At 37.5% G+C, this 19,239-nt stretch overlaps 6 protein-coding genes across 14 annotated transcripts in view; 4 read left to right on the top strand and 2 right to left on the bottom strand.

Moving 5' to 3' along the window:
* Positions 1 to 71: 71 nt before the first annotated feature.
* LOC117607439 (uncharacterized) lies at positions 72 to 2,746 on the top strand. The gene is made up of 2 exons (XM_034331137.2): positions 72 to 569; positions 667 to 2,746. Exons 1-2 carry the CDS (start codon positions 326 to 328, stop codon positions 1,800 to 1,802), a joined length of 1,380 nt encoding a protein of 459 aa, XP_034187028.2. The 5' UTR covers positions 72 to 325; the 3' UTR covers positions 1,803 to 2,746.
* Positions 744 to 5,000, top strand: CPR5 (cuticular protein 5). Its single transcript, XM_034331149.2, has 5 exons — positions 744 to 870; positions 2,834 to 3,081; positions 3,189 to 3,375; positions 3,438 to 3,727; positions 3,799 to 5,000. Exons 2-5 carry the CDS (start codon positions 2,977 to 2,979, stop codon positions 3,997 to 3,999), a joined length of 783 nt encoding a protein of 260 aa, XP_034187040.1. The 5' UTR covers positions 744 to 870; positions 2,834 to 2,976; the 3' UTR covers positions 4,000 to 5,000.
* A 683-nt stretch (positions 5,001 to 5,683) lies between these two features.
* Atg12 (Autophagy-related 12) lies at positions 5,684 to 7,003 on the bottom strand. Its single transcript, XM_034331150.2, has 4 exons — positions 6,932 to 7,003; positions 6,116 to 6,362; positions 5,893 to 6,029; positions 5,684 to 5,819 (listed from the first exon to the last, which is right to left on the bottom strand). Exons 1-4 carry the CDS (start codon positions 6,986 to 6,988, stop codon positions 5,697 to 5,699), a joined length of 564 nt encoding a protein of 187 aa, XP_034187041.1. The 5' UTR covers positions 6,989 to 7,003; the 3' UTR covers positions 5,684 to 5,696.
* Positions 6,609 to 8,940, top strand: Rtca (RNA 3'-terminal phosphate cyclase). 2 transcript variants are annotated; one of them, XM_034331142.2, is made up of 8 exons: positions 6,609 to 6,742; positions 6,859 to 6,976; positions 7,038 to 7,356; positions 7,435 to 7,576; positions 7,660 to 7,799; positions 8,066 to 8,219; positions 8,292 to 8,505; positions 8,592 to 8,940. In XM_034331142.2, exons 1-7 carry the CDS (start codon positions 6,704 to 6,706, stop codon positions 8,502 to 8,504), a joined length of 1,125 nt encoding a protein of 374 aa, XP_034187033.2. In that variant the 5' UTR covers positions 6,609 to 6,703; the 3' UTR covers position 8,505; positions 8,592 to 8,940. The 2 variants fall into 2 exon arrangements, with proteins under 2 accessions (XP_034187033.2, XP_034187032.2); XM_034331141.2 differs by having other exon boundaries at positions 8,292 to 8,940.
* Alg11 (ALG11 alpha-1,2-mannosyltransferase) lies at positions 8,545 to 10,760 on the bottom strand. Of its 2 annotated transcripts, none has more exons than XM_034331131.2 (8): positions 10,621 to 10,760; positions 10,264 to 10,494; positions 9,963 to 10,195; positions 9,658 to 9,875; positions 9,315 to 9,599; positions 8,982 to 9,241; positions 8,759 to 8,893; positions 8,545 to 8,682 (listed from the first exon to the last, which is right to left on the bottom strand). In XM_034331131.2, exons 2-8 carry the CDS (start codon positions 10,491 to 10,493, stop codon positions 8,595 to 8,597), a joined length of 1,449 nt encoding a protein of 482 aa, XP_034187022.1. In that variant the 5' UTR covers position 10,494; positions 10,621 to 10,760; the 3' UTR covers positions 8,545 to 8,594. The 2 variants fall into 2 exon arrangements, with proteins under 2 accessions (XP_034187022.1, XP_034187021.1); XM_034331130.2 differs by having other exon boundaries at positions 10,587 to 10,728.
* The window catches only part of ATP7 (copper-transporting ATPase 1), a 47,738-nt gene continuing 39,190 nt past the window's right edge, over positions 10,692 to 19,239 (top strand). For 2 of the 7 annotated variants that reach the window (XR_013063478.1, XM_034331106.2), the window contains exons 1-10: positions 11,126 to 11,409; positions 11,778 to 11,846; positions 11,944 to 11,998; positions 16,317 to 16,699; positions 16,780 to 17,072; positions 17,146 to 17,367; positions 17,450 to 17,679; positions 17,762 to 17,951; positions 18,022 to 18,255; positions 18,334 to 19,204. Coding sequence is in view for 6 of the 7 variants with exons in the window: in XM_034331106.2 (XP_034186997.2) it covers positions 11,783 to 11,846; positions 11,944 to 11,998; positions 16,317 to 16,699; positions 16,780 to 17,072; positions 17,146 to 17,367; positions 17,450 to 17,679; positions 17,762 to 17,951; positions 18,022 to 18,255; positions 18,334 to 19,204 (2,542 nt within the window). In the remaining variant the exon portion in view is untranslated. The other 5 variants (XM_034331102.2, XM_034331103.2, XM_034331105.2 and 2 more) reach the window with 5 other exon arrangements.

Below are 19,239 nucleotides of genomic sequence, written 5' to 3' on the forward strand. Positions count from 1 at the left end.
CCAGATGGGCGGAGTCCAGGGGAGGTGATACAAGAACAGAAGAAAGGGAAAAATGAGTAAGTCGGAAGATAACAAGTGGGAGGGAGGACATTCGCGAAGAAGGAGGAAACGACAGACAACATTGTCGTGAAAAAATCCAAAGGAAGGAAAATAATAAGGAGGAAAATGACAGTGGTTAGTGCGCATTTAGCCGCAGTGTCTTCGATAGAAAATCGAGACGGGGAAAGAAATGTATGAAATTTCACGAATTTAAGAAAGAAAATTTCACGAAAATCGTACGTCCGCGAGGTATATTTCATCGTTCTTCGTGTTCGATTATACCCGTATGTTTACGGAAAGTGTCCTGATACTATTACTTTATACTACTCGTACACTGGTGCATTGTGCGTACAACGGGACCGAATCGAGCGAAGAATTTCTACAAAAATGTTGCATCCACGACATCGACGTCATCGATGACCGTGAAAATCGATGCGACCTCGAGACACTGAACGATACATTGACCGTGGTATCGTACCATTCTCTGGGTAACGCATTCGACACTCTATGCTGTTCGGTTTGCTCCGAAAGTGAGTACGATATTATAAATTATAATGCAGCTCGTGCCCGTTGAAATCCTCTGCGAGCATCCGATGGCTAATCTAAATAATCACGAATACGTTTCAGGTCTTTTCGAATTGGAAGTCGAGCCGAAACGAACGGTGAACGAGCAGGAATACATAAATCTCGACGAGAAAGCGAATCCAAGACGTAGATGTTTCAAAACCTGCATCTCCGACGGTCAGACTATTCGAATTTGGAAGGACCGGAAGAAGAATGGCAGCGAAGATGAACAGGCGAACTGCACGTTCGCTGGGAACAGTAATAAAAGTGAGGAGAACGAAGATGCGTTGCATTGCGAGAGTGTGTTTAGCTCGTTAAATTTCTGGGGTGCCAATATGGTTGTGTTCGCAAACATCATTTACATCTTTCCGTATGCGATCGTCGTGTCGATCTATCTAGCCGTGCTGAGAAAAAGCACTCGAGCTTATCACAAAGCCGTATTGTGGTACAACGTGTCGCAGCTCATTTTGAACGCAATTTTGATCGGTATCGGAGCTTGCATCTTATGTCACGTGTCGATTCATTCAAACGTTTACTCGATTCTGGGATTGTTAATAATGTTTCTTACGATTTCCTCGACTTTCTGGCTGCTGGTTATTTGTATAGACATGACGTTGGTTATCACGAGATTTCGTTGGGCATCGTCGAACAGCGCGGACCAGGAAGAGGAGAAGGAAAAATTTGTTACGTACGCCGGTTGGGCGTGGGGCGGTTCGTTATTACCGACTGTTATAGTTGGAATCGTGGAACTCACCCCGTTACTACCGATATCCTCCCCAGCCAGACCGAATTTCAGTCAATTCGAGGGCGCGAATTTGGCTGTTATTCTTTACGTGACGACCTTGCCCGTTATAGCTTGTCTGTCGAACACCGTACTTTTTTGTTACACGTCGTACAAAATGATACTTATACAAAAGTCAACGAAGCTCGCGACCGAGAGTAGCAGCTTCAAAACCAATACGGTGAAAACGCGATATTTTCTTTTCTTGAAACTGTATCTATTGATGGACGCGCCTTGGATCACCAGCGCGTTAGCCGCTGCGTTCACCGATCTATGGGTATTGAAATTTCTACGAATGATCCAACCGATTCTCATGCTATGCGCCATTTTGCCGCCGGGGACGATATCTCACGCGTTCTCCTACGTCTGCTCGTTTCCGAAATCGAAGCGTATCGGCAAGACCGATCGAACACCCTGACCGACCACTCGCCGCTAGAATTGATTTGACGGATTATCTAATTACGTCCTGTATCTATACCGTACGTTTAATCGACTCAGCGTTACGTACGTACTACCTGGTCGAGGTGATCGAATAAATCGAAGTAAATCGGATTCGATTTGAATCGAGTGGAATAATTGAGAGGCGCGTAACGATGGAAGCTAGAATAACTGGTATCGAATAAAAGACTCTGCCAGTTGAAAGATTCACGGGTATAGTACTCGTTTACGAGGTCCGTTATTACAGGATTCGCGATGTTACTTTACAACCGGCAACCCAACAGCCTACGATACTCGAAGCAACCGATGCTCGCTCTTTATATCCAGCTGACAGAAAATCCCTACTGCCACTCGTGTAAGCTGGTGTCGTATAGTTTACAGGGCTCGACAGAACGCGTTATTTGCAATCGTTCAATTTCCCGTATTATACACGATTACACGTACGCACACATCCGACAGTCTGTTCACCTGCGCTAGATTAGATCGATGGTAGGATACAATAAAGTTACGCAAACGGACAGCTCGGTATCACGCGATTCCTTGAGATACTCCTAGAGTTACGTGACCCACATGGACGAAATGCAGGATATCTCCATTGACGTTAAGATTTCGTTACTCAATGTCGCAATGATACCAATTATACATATTAGTTCACCTTAGTATCAGCTAACTTGCGATCTTGCGCTTGCACGGTGTCCCGACGTGTATTAGATTTCTCTATCCACAGTTTCACAATTTTACCATAATTGGGACAACAGAATTCGATATTACGTATATCACAGGATACCCTCTTCATTTTTAACCGTCTCAAGGTTGCTGTTAACCCTATAATCGATTGTCAAATTTACCACCGAGAAATTTTACAATTTTATATTTTTCTAGTTTTATTAAATATAATCGATCGTTTGTATCTCTTGTGCGTTATTTTCATTTCTCTACCCATATCCACTCTCAATATTGATTTTCAAAAAGCATTTTGAAATGGAATTTTCTTACACCTTCGTCTAACAGAGAAACAAGCGTAGTCTGTGCATATAGAGATGCATAGATGATATCAGATACACGAAGAACGAGAACATTACAACATTAGGTTGATACGAGATGCGGTGGGGTGGAAGGTGTCACCGAAGAATAGTCGAGGGTGGGGTCAACCGATGGCAATTGGTATAAAATCCACGCTACCGAAATGCTACGGTACGCAGTTGTTGGAGAAAAACCATCGGAACGGTATTCACTTAATCATCACAATGGATTGCAAAGTAATTACACTCTACGCTTCCATTCTGATCGTTACCTTTTTGTTTAACGTTATAGCAAAACATCCGATTAAACCGTTTTCGCCATTAATCTCGTTTCATTTCCACAGATTATCGGTGTTTTGGTCGCTTTCCTAACTGTCGCCCGTGCAGGAATAATTGGGTCAAGCGCGGGACTAATTGCTCCCGGCGCAGCAACCGTGGCAGCACTTCCACAGGCTGCGGTCGTCCGAACCGAAAATTTCGACCCAAATCCCCAGTACAGTTTCAGCTACAGCGTTGCCGACGGTCTTACCGGTACGTATTTGATTGCTTGCCGAAAGAAAATCGGTTGTTATAAAAATAATATTTTTCTACAGGTGATAACAAGGCGCAGGAGGAAACTCGTAACGGGGACGTGGTACAGGGTAGTTACAGTTTAATCGAGCCCGATGGTTCCCGTCGCGTGGTTTCTTACGCTGCCGATCCCATCAACGGTTTCAACGCGATCGTACAAAAGGACCCTAGCATCACGGTAAAGACAGCCGTTGCCGCGGCACCAGTCGCAACCGCCGCAGCAGTGCGTCCTGTCGTTGCATCCCCTGTACTCGGACGCCAATCGGTTATCGCTGCGGCCTCTCCTGGTGCCACAGTCGCTGTCCGCCCTCAGGTTCGTTCTCCACCTCTATCCGTCCACCGATTCGATACGTAAACGTTGAAACAAACGCGTTCGTTCCGCAGGCTACGCTGTTAGGTGGACAAGCTTTATTGAGACAACCGCTGCTGACTGGTCAAGCCCTGACGACGGCTAATTTGGTGGCCGGTAACGCGGGACTGGTTGGACTCGGTTTGGGACTTGGACTGAGACAAGGATCTCTGTACGGTACGCAGGCTCTGCTCGCTGGAGCCTACGGGGCCGGTGGCATCGTTAAAGTTCACTAAATAACCGAACGAGACGCAACTTGACTCGGCAGCTCGTTTCAAACCGACTCGGCGCCACTGTTTTGTTTCTCTGAACTTTGCTCCGCTTTGTTCCCTGTATACGCTGTACGTCAGCAAGCACGAAACACGCTTCGAAATTCGTATGTATCGTTTGAGCGCGTCCGAATTACGCGTACTATTTTTCTCTCTCTCGTTTAATGCTTCCTCTATCTCTGATATTTGGTCAGTTCGATTTTAATTATCCGCCGGCAATTAGACGGTTCACGCTATTATTATGTATTTTTAATTCGTTGAAATTCTTCGACCGTGATACTATTCGTCGATAACGCGTTGATCGTATCTATTGGTAATGTCGTACAAATCTTTGTTTTTCGATCGAACGTATAAAACGAAAAATTGTCATGCCAAAATGATCACCGATCAATACCTTCCGAGTCAGAGAAAATAAACGATCTACGGTCATCTAGCATTACAACGAACTCGTTGACCATGCACAACGCACCACCAATCACGAACCACCCACCACGCATCACGCGACCGCATCGATTTCGTTTACTCGCTTTTTTTCATGTATTATGACGTACAAAGGGCAAAGCCGAGATTATATCGATATAAATATAGATATAGATATAGATTGTAGGTATATATACATATACGTATATGTATATGTATCTATAAGTAATGGCGTATTCGCGCATGCATTCTGTGACATGAGATATTTACACGTAACATAATAACATTACATTCTCCATGGATCACGGGTTTTTCGTGATTTTCATTCGTCCGTCATTTACGTAAATCTCCAAAGATGGAAATTGTGTATGCGAGATTGAAGCGACGAAACGTACGCGTTACTTTAGTTTACAACATTTAGATATTTAATTAACTTGGCGCTGCCAATTTCTATCAGATATATAAGTTTATTTACCAGCCCTTTCCCTCGTCCGCCTTTATCCCTTTCTTTTGTAAACAAAAGTACCGTTATTGGATGAGAAAATAAATCTATTATTTAGCAACTGCCTTATAGTTTAATATTTGCATCGACCTTTTAAGATAAATCAATCTTCCTACCTGTATTGTAGAATACGAGTAAACGAAAGATGGATGGAAAAGTTTATCGATTTTTATTGATGTTACAGAAGCGAACAAAATGCAATTTCTAAAAGCGTACGAAAGAGTATATCGTCTCCGTCAACCTGGATTAACGACAACACTTTCATCGCAACCCCGAAAAATCTTACACTGCATACTCGAAAACTACGGGTTCAAGTCTTTGACCTCGATAACGGCGCTCTGGAAATACTGTGAATACAGTATAAGCTTTCGATATAGGAATACCTTGTCAACGTTTCATTAAACGTTCACCTATGAACATCAAGGTATACACGGTATGTATGCATACATAAGTACTTACTTGTGCTTACTTGGAGATTATAAATTATCTTGTATCCCTACATCCTTCTCAAAGTACCTCGTGGCGCCAACAAGCGACGAAACTTGTAACTTCGCTACTTTGTTCTGCTTTGTTCGATGAACGAGCGCGGTCTGTGACGATTTTACAATTAAAATAACAACCATCAAAATACTTACAATGAATTTATTAATATATAGAGAAAATATACGATACGAAACATTTAATTATTCATTTAACGATACAGGTCCAAACAAGACAATGTTGATATACCTTCAAGAAGCATTTAACCCCACGCTTGACTTTTACAATAGTGAAGTATTAGTTTTCCGTCTGCTCCATAACAGTTGTATAAATTTTTCACCACTTGATCCGGCGCAGGTGCAAATGTTTGATTTACATAAAGAAACTAGCGAGGAAAAGTAAAAAAATAAAATATTTACGCATCAAAGAAATGAACACAATCCTTTTTTATCGCTTACCAATTTTTCGTTAGAATCTAGTTTCAGGTATCTTCTCACGAAATCAGAAATTTTACCGATACACTGATCTTGACTGACAGTCCATCTCTTCTGTTTCATTATCGGAGCATTAGCGGTTGCTTTTAATAAAATATCGACTGAAAAATCGACGGAATGCTAATAAATTTACTTCTATACATAATACCATCACTTTATTTTTATCCTATTATGGCGTGTTTATTACTTTTCGTTTTGTCTTTGGAAGCAGTCTGAGTTCCATTTCGAACTAAAGGTGTTTCAGAAGGAATAGTCTCGAGACTCGTGGGTGCTTCTTCGTTTGTTAAATTTTCTCCCGTTTCTTCAGACTTGTCAACAATTTCATTGGTAGTGACAGATTCGTTTCCTCCTTTGTCAGACATGACAAGTAATGTTACACCGACAATTGTAATTGCACGAAATAACAGGCTCTTATCTCTATCTCCATAAAAATACTGAAAAACAATTAACACACAGTTTAATCGTAAACTAATAAACTGAAATATTTATCACTTTTTAACCACAAATGCAAACAGGTTACCTGCCGTCTGATAGTAAACTATAAAGAATTGAATTTGCGCATGACCACTGCAATGTATTAAACGAAGTATCACTGAGAACGTTCAAATGTATAAATATACAAATATATTAATTTAACAAGTAGCATAAATCAGCAAAGAAAATATTACTGTGATAGCTACTAAATATATTTCAGTGTCGTTTAAACTTTATAAGAAAACTGATATTCTACAAGATAACACGTATATCTCATACACGAAATTGTGTCATTCGCACAATGTCTTCAATAGAAATTGATGGAAGCTTAGGGGAAGGTGTAAGTATTTTACAAATATTCGTTGTATCAAATGAGTTTGGTTATAAAATCGATAAGCTTCAATTTCAACATTAAAGTATTTTACTGTTAAAATCTAATATTTTTCATGAAAATAGGGTGGTCAAGTGTTAAGAATAGCACTTTGTTTGAGTGCTTTATATAAAATCCCAGTTGAAATTAATAACATACGAGCGGGTCGTCCCAAACCTGGCCTTGCTGCACAGCATTTAAAAGGTATATTTTCATAAATTTACATTTATTATCAAATTTTTTTTTTAACTGAATGTTATTACAGGAGTACAACTACTAAAGAATATGTGCAATGCTGAAGTCCAAGGAGATCATATAGGATCAACTGCTTTGAAATTTAAACCTAATGAATTAAATGGAGATACAAGAAACAAATTTTTAGTAGATACAGGAACCGCTGGTTGCATTTGTTTGTTAGCTCAAGTAGCTTTGCCTTGTGCTCTCTTTTTCCCTCAGCCTATTACACTAATTCTTAAAGGTGGCACAAATGTCCCTATGGGACCCCATATAGAATACCTTGGAGAAGTGTTGAGACCATTACTTAATAAATTTGGAGCTGATTTTGATTTCAATGTTGTAACAAGGTATGTTTAATATGTACAAATTATATGGAGATTATTCATAGTATTTAGAAAATATTAATTTTTTAATAATCAATGGAGGGGTTATTATCCAAAGGGAGGTGGAGAGGTACATTTATACATAAAACCAGTGCAATCATTGAAGGCTATTACTTTAACTGATCCAGGGGTTCCTAGCGAGGTAGCAGGATGGGCATATGTTGCTGGTGTTGTTCCTATTAAAGTATGTCTGTTGTTCCTTTCTGTAACACAATTGCAGTGTTAAAAATTGAATTTTTGAAGTCATAATGTTTCCTGCTTTCCCAGGAAGCTTATAAAATGGCAAATGATGCCAAATCACTTTTAACTGAAGGTTTAAATAAACATAATATTCCCTTACCACCAATACATATTGAAACTTATAAAGAAGATAGATCAATAGCTGTGGGAAATGGATCTGGTATCAAGTAAGATATCTAAGTATGTTTACCGCAGTTCACCAGAGTCCATAACTGCGACGCGCAGGTTGGAAGATGGTGGGGGAACGCAGCGAGCTCTCTGCTAATCGCTTTCCACTTCGTTTGAGAGTATCGCCAATCAGGGCGATGATGCGCACTGGAGATGCGCGAAGAACGAAAACTGGTCTTTCCGAAGTTATGGGCTCTGGTGAACTGCGATATAAACAATTTTGTTTTATATGTTAAAACTAATAATCAAATATAAATGCTATTAGTGTGGTATGTACAACATCTAGTGGATGTATTTTTGGTGGTTCCGGATTGGGGTCTGGGCGTCAGGAACAAATTCCACCAGGTACACAATCAGCTAAAGAAATTTTGGATACAATTTTAGCAGGATCTTGTGTTGATGATCATGCTCAAGATCAGGTATATTTCCGAAAACTAATTACGAATAATTTTTAAAGTAATGCGATAGCATAATTGTTTATCTTTTTTTAGTTAATAATTTTAATGGCGCTAGCCGAAGGTGTTTCTAAAATTAATCTTGGAAGCAAGAAACTTACTTGTCACACTGAAACTGCCATAAAAGTAGCCGAACTAATGTTAAAGCATTTCAACCTTCGCTTTAACTTACGCGAAAATGAAGATGAAGATAACGTCTCTTATGCTTTAGAATGCGAAGGCTGTGGATATAAAAACAAATATATATAAGGTAAACAATTACGTTTGTACGTTTTATAGCGTAATAAATGCTATTAGAATGTGAAGGGCGTATTCATTTATTAACAAATTTTTTAGAAGTTATTCCTGTTTTTGCCTGAAGAATGGTTCTATTGTTCTCAAAAATTCTCTTTCAAATACTTCATCGGAAAATCGATTTACAGACGCTCTGAAATATTGTTAATATTTAGTAACTTTGTTCAGAAACAATTTTACAAATCGGTGTGCATATTGTATTTACATACCTGGCAACCATCCTAATTGCAGTCCTCTCTTCTGGATTCATATTAATAATATGTGCTATTATTTTTGCATATTCTTCCGCTTCCGAGGCTAAGAAACCATTCTGAGATCCAGGTTGAGTTACTATTATATCAGCTCTATAAATATTTTAAATTGTCATTAAAGTTTTATCTTTGTATCATAACTATATATTGTATTAATTCCATAGTTTTAGTAGAACCTTACTTTGGACCACCTGATGCATGAGCTACCATTATTAATCCAGCTGCCATACATTCAACAATGCTAATCCCAAAGTGTTCATTCCACATTGTATGTAAACCGATTGTTGCTCTCTGAAGTTCGGAGGTAAGCTCTGAATACGGTACGTTTAATTTAAATTCCACGTTTTCTTCTAATGCAAAGTGTTTCGATAAATCTTGCATGTCTTTCATGCGAGCTTCATCTTCAAAATTTCGACAGGAACCAATAAGAATTAGTCGAATCTGAAAAAATTACGTAATATTAGCGTAAAATTACCTTTCCTCACTATTTGTTACTAAGTCATACTAAATTTACCTTCTCCCAAACATCTTCTTTAACGATCGATCTAAGTTCATACATGGCTCTTAACATTAATGGATGATTTTTTTCTGGCCTGAATTGTGCAACTGAAACTATACGAATACTATTACATTTTTCATCATCACTGAGAAGAGGTAGCGACGTTAAATGTTTCACATCACACGGCGGATAAATTTTATGAGTTTTTAATGGACATTTCCAAATTCTGTTAATGTGTTCTTCAGTCCATGTGGAATTAACCATTATAATTTCAGCTCTACTGCCAACCCAACCATATATCTGAAATTATTGTTATAAATTATAATTTTATAATGTAATTATTTTAAAATTTACATACATATCCAAATAATTTGTAATACAGCAGTTTGGCAGCTGATAAAAATGGATTTCTAGCTACAACTCTGTTATTAGTATGCGAAATCACTCTTCTATAAACATGTTTTAACATATCAGTTGAAACTGTTGGGTAATGAGTATAGGTTGCTATTCTACATCCACCAATGTATCTAAATAATGGATATGTAAATGCATAACCCATGGTATCAATGTAAATATCTGAAATTATATTTCATAAACATTTTATAATGGTATATGATGTTTAATACGTGACAAAGGTACTAAAGTTATAAAAAACACGTTCACCTGGAACATAGCTGTTTAAAGCTTCAATGGCTAACCAAACTGATCCTAAACTTTGTCCCAAGAGTGTAAAATAGGGGTACATTGAAGCTTCCACCCATTTTCGTCTATGTAAGTATACAAACTCAATTTTGCGTTCAATCTTATAGTTAAATACTTTTTCTGTTTTACTGAGAATTTGTTCTGGATGAGCATCAAGATCTCCAGTATAAATCACTATGTGTACATTGGAATACCTAAAAGAGAATTTACATTAATGAAAATTATGATATTTATTAATCAATTAACTTAAAAGCTTTTGTACCTAGCTTGTATAGCACTCACTGCAGCCCAAAGTACTCTTTCACCACCACCACCAGAATTACAATATGGATGAAAAAAACCTACAACTGTTTCTTTTTGTGATCTCTCTGCCCGCTTTTTGAAATATTTTTTTCTCCATATTATTAAAAAAATCGATAAAAGAAGAAGCAGGCATAGTAGTTTACAAACAATAACTACTATCAACGTGTTTAACGACATCGCTATGCGCATCCTAAAGAAATAAAATGTTAAATGTATACAACATGACAACGCATGGCCAAAAAATTTGATAAGATAAGGTTCTAATGCAAATCCAAATCTTACATAAGAAAATAAAAATTCATGCCTAACACATTACTTTAACAGATGTCTTTTTAATATTATTCTGCAGTGTTTTTCACCGTGATTTCTTTATGATTATCATTTATTGGTTAATAAATATAACCACACTTTGAAAGTGACTCATGTGATTGTGATTCACAAGTGTGTACCGGCTCCTATATAATCTGACTTAAATTAATAAAAATTCAACGAACAACATTTCTTTAAAATGCAACGTGTGAACATCTGGTACTATATATATTTTTTAATTGTCTATGTCGATCATGTTATTTGTTGAGCTTTGACAAGGTAACAGCTGTTGAGAGTAGATGTCATTTCAAATATTTTATTGTATGAAAAGTTACATTAGCATATGCGAAATCTCATTTTATATTTCAGCTTTCTTAAATCATGTTTAAATATGACTTAATATTCCGAAGTACAGAAATAAAATTTCTCTGGTTTTTTGGTCGCAGGTTTCAATTTCATTTGGCATGTACCTGAAACTAACCAAACCTTTAATAATTTCAGTGATGGTAGTAGGTAGTAGCTTGGTGAAGCACCACTTTGGTGCCACAGTGCGAACAGAAAACCATTGTCTTTGTGCTGTTTGCACTGGCATTTACATAGTTTTTATTCACTTACAAACTGTTATTTGAATCGTGATAAAGTTACCTAAATAAAGTACATTATCATTGTACTTTAAATGCATTATCACTGTAATGACGTTTAAGAACATTCAGCCCGCGGTGTTCTGTATGAAACAGAAGAATTTTTTTTAACCTAACCACATGTTTACGCATATTTTTTGATTGACTAATTGAAAGTGAGTGTATGTTTATAGTTGAGAATAGTAAACGAAAAAGTTTTACCAGTGATGTGTGCCATTACGGTGGTGCATAGTATTCGTAAAGTAGTGAATAGACCGAAATACAAGTTACATCTTTTATGTTAATGAAAATATTCAATTCAGTTCTGATCCATTGTGAAATCCACTGGTATATACTTTTTTCTTTATGTATTATAAATTATACTCATTTAATGCTTAAAATTACACGTTAGTTCTTCTTTATTCACTCATAGATTTCAATTCATCCTTTGACAGATTCATGGATGAATCAACAGACATTGTCTGTATTCTTATTTTTTATTTTATTGTATCAGCGATTTAATTATTATTCTGATATTTTACAGCTGAGATGGAGGTGGTCAGCGGAAAGAAATTGGCAAAAGATAATCATCAAGCTGAGAAAATTGACATAGGTAATCTACAGTTCTTTGTATAATATTTTATTAAGATTTCACTGTAAGGAATATTTATGTTAAATGAAGTAAATTATATTTGATCATTTTTTTACAGGACAAAGTGATCAAGGAAAATCGGTAGAAGTAGAATTGGTATCTACAAAAAAAGAGTAAGTAATAAATAATCATATTTGTTCATCTACCTTAATGTAATAAGGCATACATTTGGTAGCTATCTGGAAATGGAAAATGGAGTGCAAGTTACTATTTGTCACTTGCATTATTATCATTTAACTATTTACATATTTCCAAGGTTGAGCATATTTTTTTACTGCTATTACTTACTACTTAATATCAGTTCCAACATACTTAAACCCAGTAGAAAAGAGTGCTTGACCCTAAGAACATTGTAAAAAATAAAATTAAGTGTAAATGCTTTCATGTGTAATATTTAAGAAGATTATAATACAAGTGTAATTTGATCACATTGAAAGCACAAGTTACTAGAGAATTGTTTTACAAATTACTCTCTGATGATAAAAAGAGAAGAATAGAAGAATGCTATTGAGCGATCACGTTTCGACGAATACGATGACACGCAATGGTGATAGTTTCTAATCAAAGCATAGGATAGATCGTTTATCGAAACTCGATCGTCATCTATTGATCGCTCTATCTGTTAAAGGCGTGCAACAAATGCTCTACCTCTTCTTCGCAGTGTAAATTTAATTTTTAACGATCATTGTTGTTAATAACGTTAGTGTGAAACATTTTATTTGTACAATGCGAGTGCAAAGTTGTTGAACGTAGAAAGTACGATTCTACCTCGTTGAAATGTCGAAAATTTTTAGTACCTATAAGTACAAATTCCTGGCTTCTTCTAAGAATTTCTGGTAAGTTAATTGTATTACCGATCGCCATTGTAAATCATCTAAATACATTTATTATTCGGATTAGCTGTAAAAAGGAGAAGCTTTATTTTATTCTAAGCAAGCTTTATATTATCGGTGAAATTATATGGTGTCTTCAAATGATAGCAAGTTACGTATTCTAATAGAATTGAACGGTGAGTCAATCCTCTCTTTTATCGTTCCTTTGTTGATAATTCCTTACAAAGCGAATGTGACGGGGTCGTGCGTCGGTCAAATGACCATTCGTTTATTTCTTCCTTTGTTCGAAGTCTATTCTTCCTGCAAGGCTATGAATAAGGAAAAATTGATAAATCATTTCTAATTCGACGCGGCTGGGGACACGAAGAAATGGTACACTCCAAAAACTTTGTCGATATAAACTGGAACACGCCTTTCTCTTTTGCTCACGCGGTATCTGAACTGTTCTCAGCAACATGTATCTAGTTCCATTGAAGCATGCGTTTCCGTGCCATTCTAATCTCGTATCCAAAGTGCTACGTTCTTAATTAATTTTTCCTAATTTTGCTCTTTCGATTTCCTTCCATCAGTTCATTCGTCAGAATTTTGTCATACGAATTCGTTTCAAAGGAAAGTGATTTTGCAAAGGACAAGGAAACGAGATTAAGATTTGCGGTTGGCCGCAGTTCTGTAATTTGTTTAGCGTTAAAAAAAGAGAAGATTTGCGTCATATCTTTATGCAGATTCAACAGGTTCTTAGTTGCTTGCAATTTAATTATAATATTGTTTATTTCCGATAGTGACCGGTTAAGAGATAAAAAGATTATGGAAAGTACACGTATTTCGAGATAAATCAAAATGTGTCCGCGAGGTGCATTTCAGGTTTCGAATGGAAACAGATAAAGCGGGAAGCATGATAAGTACTGTTTTCTTAATATAACGAATATCTCATTGACAAGGACTACACCTCGTCAAAGAACTAAGAATAATTATCAGTTATATCGTGTAATCAGGGCCGGGCCTGAGATTTCGGGGGTCCGAGGCGTAATCCGAAAAAGGGCCCCTTCGCATATATTTATTTATTATTTATTAAAATTCGCACTAGTACAGCATGTCCATGGTTAGGAATTGGGCCAGACTGATAGCCACTAACTCGCTGATTCCATACGTGATAATGACAAAAAAAAGTACCTCAAATATAATTTATAAAATTAACATTGAAGCTTGTATAACTAATTAAGTAAATTGCACTCTTCTTGTGCAATTTACAATATATAGATTTTTTTTTCGGATGTAGAAAGTAAATATTTGTAATGACAATGTTGAAGAGAACATCGTTTAGAGCTCGTGTACATACAGTTGTCGCTTCTACATTACTTGGACGTTTGAACAGATAATGAACAGCAAAATAAACACCGTTGCTTGTTTTCTTCGGCTGCTTTGTATAAAAGAGTCGTCAAAGCGAACTAATTATCGGTACGTTTATGTCGAGGACTCGATAACGGAAGGTAGTTCCGTCCGGTCGTAACTCTTTACAAATTCCGGCTATTGTGCGACGAAAGAAATCAGTGTCAAAAATCATGCAACCTGTGAATTGAACAATGAATCGATTGAAAATTAAGTTTACCCTCCCTTTCGTACACCGACCAACATCTGCGCGGCGTAAGCCTAATGTTTATCAGGAATCCTCCTCCAGGGATGAGAATACGAAACTCATAGGGTTAGTATATTTTTTCTGTATGCCAAATTTAAAACAGAATACCTCGTTTAAAATTGGACCAAATGACTTGAGGTTTCTCGAGAAGCTATAAAAATTAATTTTCTAAGATATATGCTTTTGCTGTTTTAAAAAATTACAATTTGTTGAAATCGTGAAAAAAATAGCGAAGGGTAGTTAAAATATGAGTCTTTTTTTTTTTTTTTTTAAATTTTATTTTCTGTTGATTTTGCAGCGGTCGAAATCGAGGAAAGTATCGTAATCAGAAAGTGTGACGACCGTTTTCCTTTCTACTCTCTTCTCTTTTAATCCACGTACTGGATCGAAACGTACGAGTTAAGAATCTTCGATGTCCAATTGAAAATTCAAACTGTATAATCGTGTATGTAAACAAGATAGTTTCGGGTGTCCATCGATTACGATAACGACGAGGAGAACTCGATCGCGTTGAGATCGGTGGTCGATGAAAACTAAAAGGTCGTGTGCAAGTGGACGTATGAGTGCCGTGAGCAAAATCCCGGAATCAAGCTGGCCTGCGTACCGCGCCACGATTACGCCAGTTATCAGTCGTACGTTCGGTGATATCAATTCGAGTCGTGATCGTGTGTTTCGTATACGATCGCCCCACTCATCGCGAGCAATTTTTTCCCAGTTACGAGAAACGTAATTGGAATTTCTACGCGTATTCGAGAATCCACATTCTCGAGCAGAGAACACTGACGATCCTTCCGAAAATTTATACGATTCGAGTGAACGTCCAGTGATCCTTTGCAAATCGATTAAACAGAACCACTACCCTGAATAGTTTCAATATTGAAAACTTTTCGAGCAAAGTATCCGAATAAATCAAATAATATTCATGCATTTTTCTTCTCAACACCTTATACAGGGAAATATCAATGTTAATAGATCAAATTTTATCGATATATTCTAAGTAGAATTAAGAGATTGTTATATAATCATAGTTTCAAGTAGAAAATTTGCAAAGTTGAGATCAACCAGGTTGGCAATCAGAGTGCAAAGGGTTAAACGCGACAACGCTTATCAGCGTCTATGAACGTTAGAAATAATTGATCGTTGCATGACGAATAAAATCCATCGAACCGATACAGGAATCGGTACGATTCATTGTGCAATATTGCGTGTGATCCATCCTATGAAACACACTATTACGGTTTCTAATTAGAAAGTTTCTCGTAATTAGTTAGAACGATGGACGATGATAAACGGCCTTTGATCGAGGAAGAACACGGGGTGATAAATGTGCTCTGGTAAGATTACATCCAGCGATCATTGTTTCTATCATGAACTGTGAGATATCTAAATCTTTCGAACGATTGTTTTTCAATAATTATTAATAAGAAAAATTCTAGTCATTTCGATCGTTTGGTAAGCGCAATTAACGATCGGTAACTCGAGTTACATAAAACGAGAAATTTAGTTCCTCTTGAGATAAGGCGAAACAGAAAATAAGTAAAGCTTTGCGGTTCTCCTATCGCTGCTTTTAAATCCGTCTCGATAACTCACAATTATGCCATTCGTTAACAGCGATTAAATGTTTCGCTCAAGGAAGAACCGACGTAATTATAAGCAATTGCGTTTCCTCGATTAGGGTTAATTAGAAAGATTTCAACAACAATATTGTACAACACGAAAATTCAATTCTTTGTGCTAAAAGAAATGAAAAAATCTTTTACCATTTTTCTACCCCAAGGATCCATCCTCGAGATATAACTAATTAAAAATTAAAAACCACCCCCAACTTCCGGGGTGGTTGGGTGGCGGTCAATGCATCCCGGAATCCACTCGGCCACTTATGGATGATGAAATCTTTAATAATAAAAATATTTAAAAAAAGGGTTATAAAATTAAATTCTTAATGTATGACGCGTTGTTATTCAGGGATGGCGAGGAGGATGCAGATTGCGAGGACACCGCTCCTTACGTTCTCCGAACGCAAGAGATGAAGGATTCTTCGAATACCACCCCGGTGAAGATTAATATCGAAGGTATGAGATGTCAGAGCTGCGTGAAGAACATAGAGGGAACCATCGGAGGTCGTCCAGGGATTGCAAAAATCAAGGTAGTCCTGGAAGAAAAGGCTGCTTACATCGAGTATAAAACAGAGGAAATTACGGTCAACCAATTGATTGAAGCCATAGAAGATATGGGATTCACGGCTTCTTTGGGTGGCGATGAGAATAGTTCCTTGCAGCCCAGCGTTAGTTCTTGTAGCATACACGTTGATGGAATGACTTGTATGTCTTGTGTCAAAAGCATCACAGGTATGGTATCCTTGTAAGTGACAAGGTTTCCATCTTCTTAAATGTTCTCGGTTGAAAATAATCATTTCCTTCCTACGCAGGTGTTCTGTCGGAAAAATCTGGGATAAAAGAGGTGAATGTCAGCTTGGAAAACAAAGAAGCTAAAGTTTCCTACAGTAACAACGATGTTACGGCTGAACAGATAGCAAAATACATTGAGGAGATGGGTTTTACTGCTTTCGTTAAAGAAATAAATGGCAAGAGTCTTGAGGCCACCACGGAGGTGCCATTGAAAAATAATAATGTAGAAAATGGTGATATCTCGCTTCAGATAAATGGCGGAGGTGACCTGAAAGCTCAGAGTCAATTAACTAAATGCTTCTTACATATAACGGTAAATATTTTTTACATAGTTACGGTAATAATAATTATTATCTTGATCTTACCTACTGATTTATATTCCAAAGGGCATGACTTGCGCTTCCTGTGTCGCTGCCATAGAGAAGCACTGTAAAAAGTTGTATGGCGTGCACAGTATCTTAGTAGCATTGATGGCAGGTAAAGCGGAAGTCACGTTTGATCCGAGTAAAATAAGGGCGATTGATATTGCTGCCAGCATATCCGAACTGGGCTTTCCAACCACCTTGATCGAGGAACCGGGGACTGGAGAGGGAGAGATCGAATTGAAAGTAAGGCCGTTAATGAATTATAAATTTTTATCAGGTCAGACGAATCTCATGCAATCTGTAATCTTTAATACTGATCTCTTAGATTATGGGTATGACATGCGCGTCTTGCGTGAACAAAATAGAATCAACGGTGAAGAAATTACCAGGTGTTCTCACAGCTGCGGTTGCTCTGGCAACTCAGCGTGGTAAATTTAAGTACGACGTAGAGAAAATTGGTATTAGGGACATTATCGAATGTATTAACAAATTGGGTTTTACCGCGACACTGTTTAGTAATAAAGATAAGGAAAATAGGGACTATTTGGATCAAAAGTAAGTATAAAAATAGCTATTCGATGATCAGGAAGATACTTCGTACATAAATTGGAAACTGTTTATTCTATTATTCTTTCAGGGAAGAGATAAATAAATGGCGAGCAGCATTTTTAGTGTCTTTAATCTTTGGCATACCATGTATGCTAGCTATGACTTATTTTATGGTAGTTATGTCTGTTGGCGAGAAGACGCACGAAGATATGTGCTGTATAGTACCTGGTCTTTCTTGGGAAAACTTAATTCTTTTTATATTTTCTACGCCGGTGCAGGTAATTGCAGATACTTTTTCATATGAATATTAGAGATCTGATCACTTATTTGAACAAGTAATATTTACAGTTTTTTGGTGGCTGGCATTTTTACGTTCAAGCGTACAAGGCTTTGAAACATGGCACAACCAACATGGATGTTTTAATTTCAATGACCACCACGATATCTTATTTGTATTCGGTTGCCGTACTTACAGCAGCTATGATAATGCAGGAACGCGTTAGTCCTCAAACATTTTTTGATACTCCTCCTATGTTGTTAGTATTTATTAGTTTAGGAAGATGGTTGGAGCACGTTGCAAAGGTTCGAAGCTTTCTTTAACTCTTCGCTGATTTTTTAAAATGATCGATGAAATCATAAAACAGCACTTTTATTTTTCAGGGCAAAACATCGGAGGCTCTGTCAAAGTTGTTGTCGTTAAAGGCAACGGATGCTGTTTTAGTTACTCTAGGTCCTAACAATGAAATATTATCTGAACGTTTAATCAGCATAGATTTGGTGCAACGAGGTGACGTGTTGAAGGTAGTACCAGGTGCCAAAGTTCCCGTTGACGGTAGAGTTCTCTCAGGACAGTCTACCTGCGACGAGAGCCTGATAACCGGAGAAAGTATGCCAGTGCCGAAAAAGAAAGGGTCAGTTGTGATTGGTGGTTCGATAAATCAGAATGGCCCGTTATTAATTACTGCCACACACACAGGAGAACATACGACGTTAGCACAAATAGTGCGATTAGTGGAAGAGGCGCAAACGAACAAAGCACCTATACAACATTTAGCTGATAAAATAGCCGGTTATTTCATCCCTCTTGTCATAGCTGTGTCTATAGTGACATTATTTATCTGGATCGTAGTGGGATATATAAATATAAACAAGTTACCGATTTCGCACAATGATCAAATCAATACACACGGTATGAACAGGGAAGAGATAATATTTCAGTACGCTTTTCGAAGCGCACTTTCCGTGTTAGCGATCGCGTGCCCGTGCGCGTTAGGATTAGCCACGCCAACAGCTGTGATGGTCGGTACCGGTGTCGGGGCGCTGAATGGTATTTTAATAAAGGGTGCTGAACCCTTGGAGAACGCGCATAAAGTTAAATGTGTCGTATTCGATAAAACTGGTACCGTCACGCACGGTGTGCCGATGGTAACAAAAATTAGCCTCTTCGCGAGTGAAAAGATTTGTTCATTAGCGAAATTTTTAGTTATCGTTTGTACGGCTGAAACGAACAGCGAACATCCAATTGCATCAGGTAAGTTTCCAAACATTTCTATGCCAAGAGTATAT

This window comes from Osmia lignaria, chromosome 14 (genome assembly GCF_051020975.1).
Source record: "Osmia lignaria lignaria isolate PbOS001 chromosome 14, iyOsmLign1, whole genome shotgun sequence".
Lineage (NCBI taxonomy): Eukaryota > Metazoa > Arthropoda > Insecta > Hymenoptera > Megachilidae > Osmia > Osmia lignaria.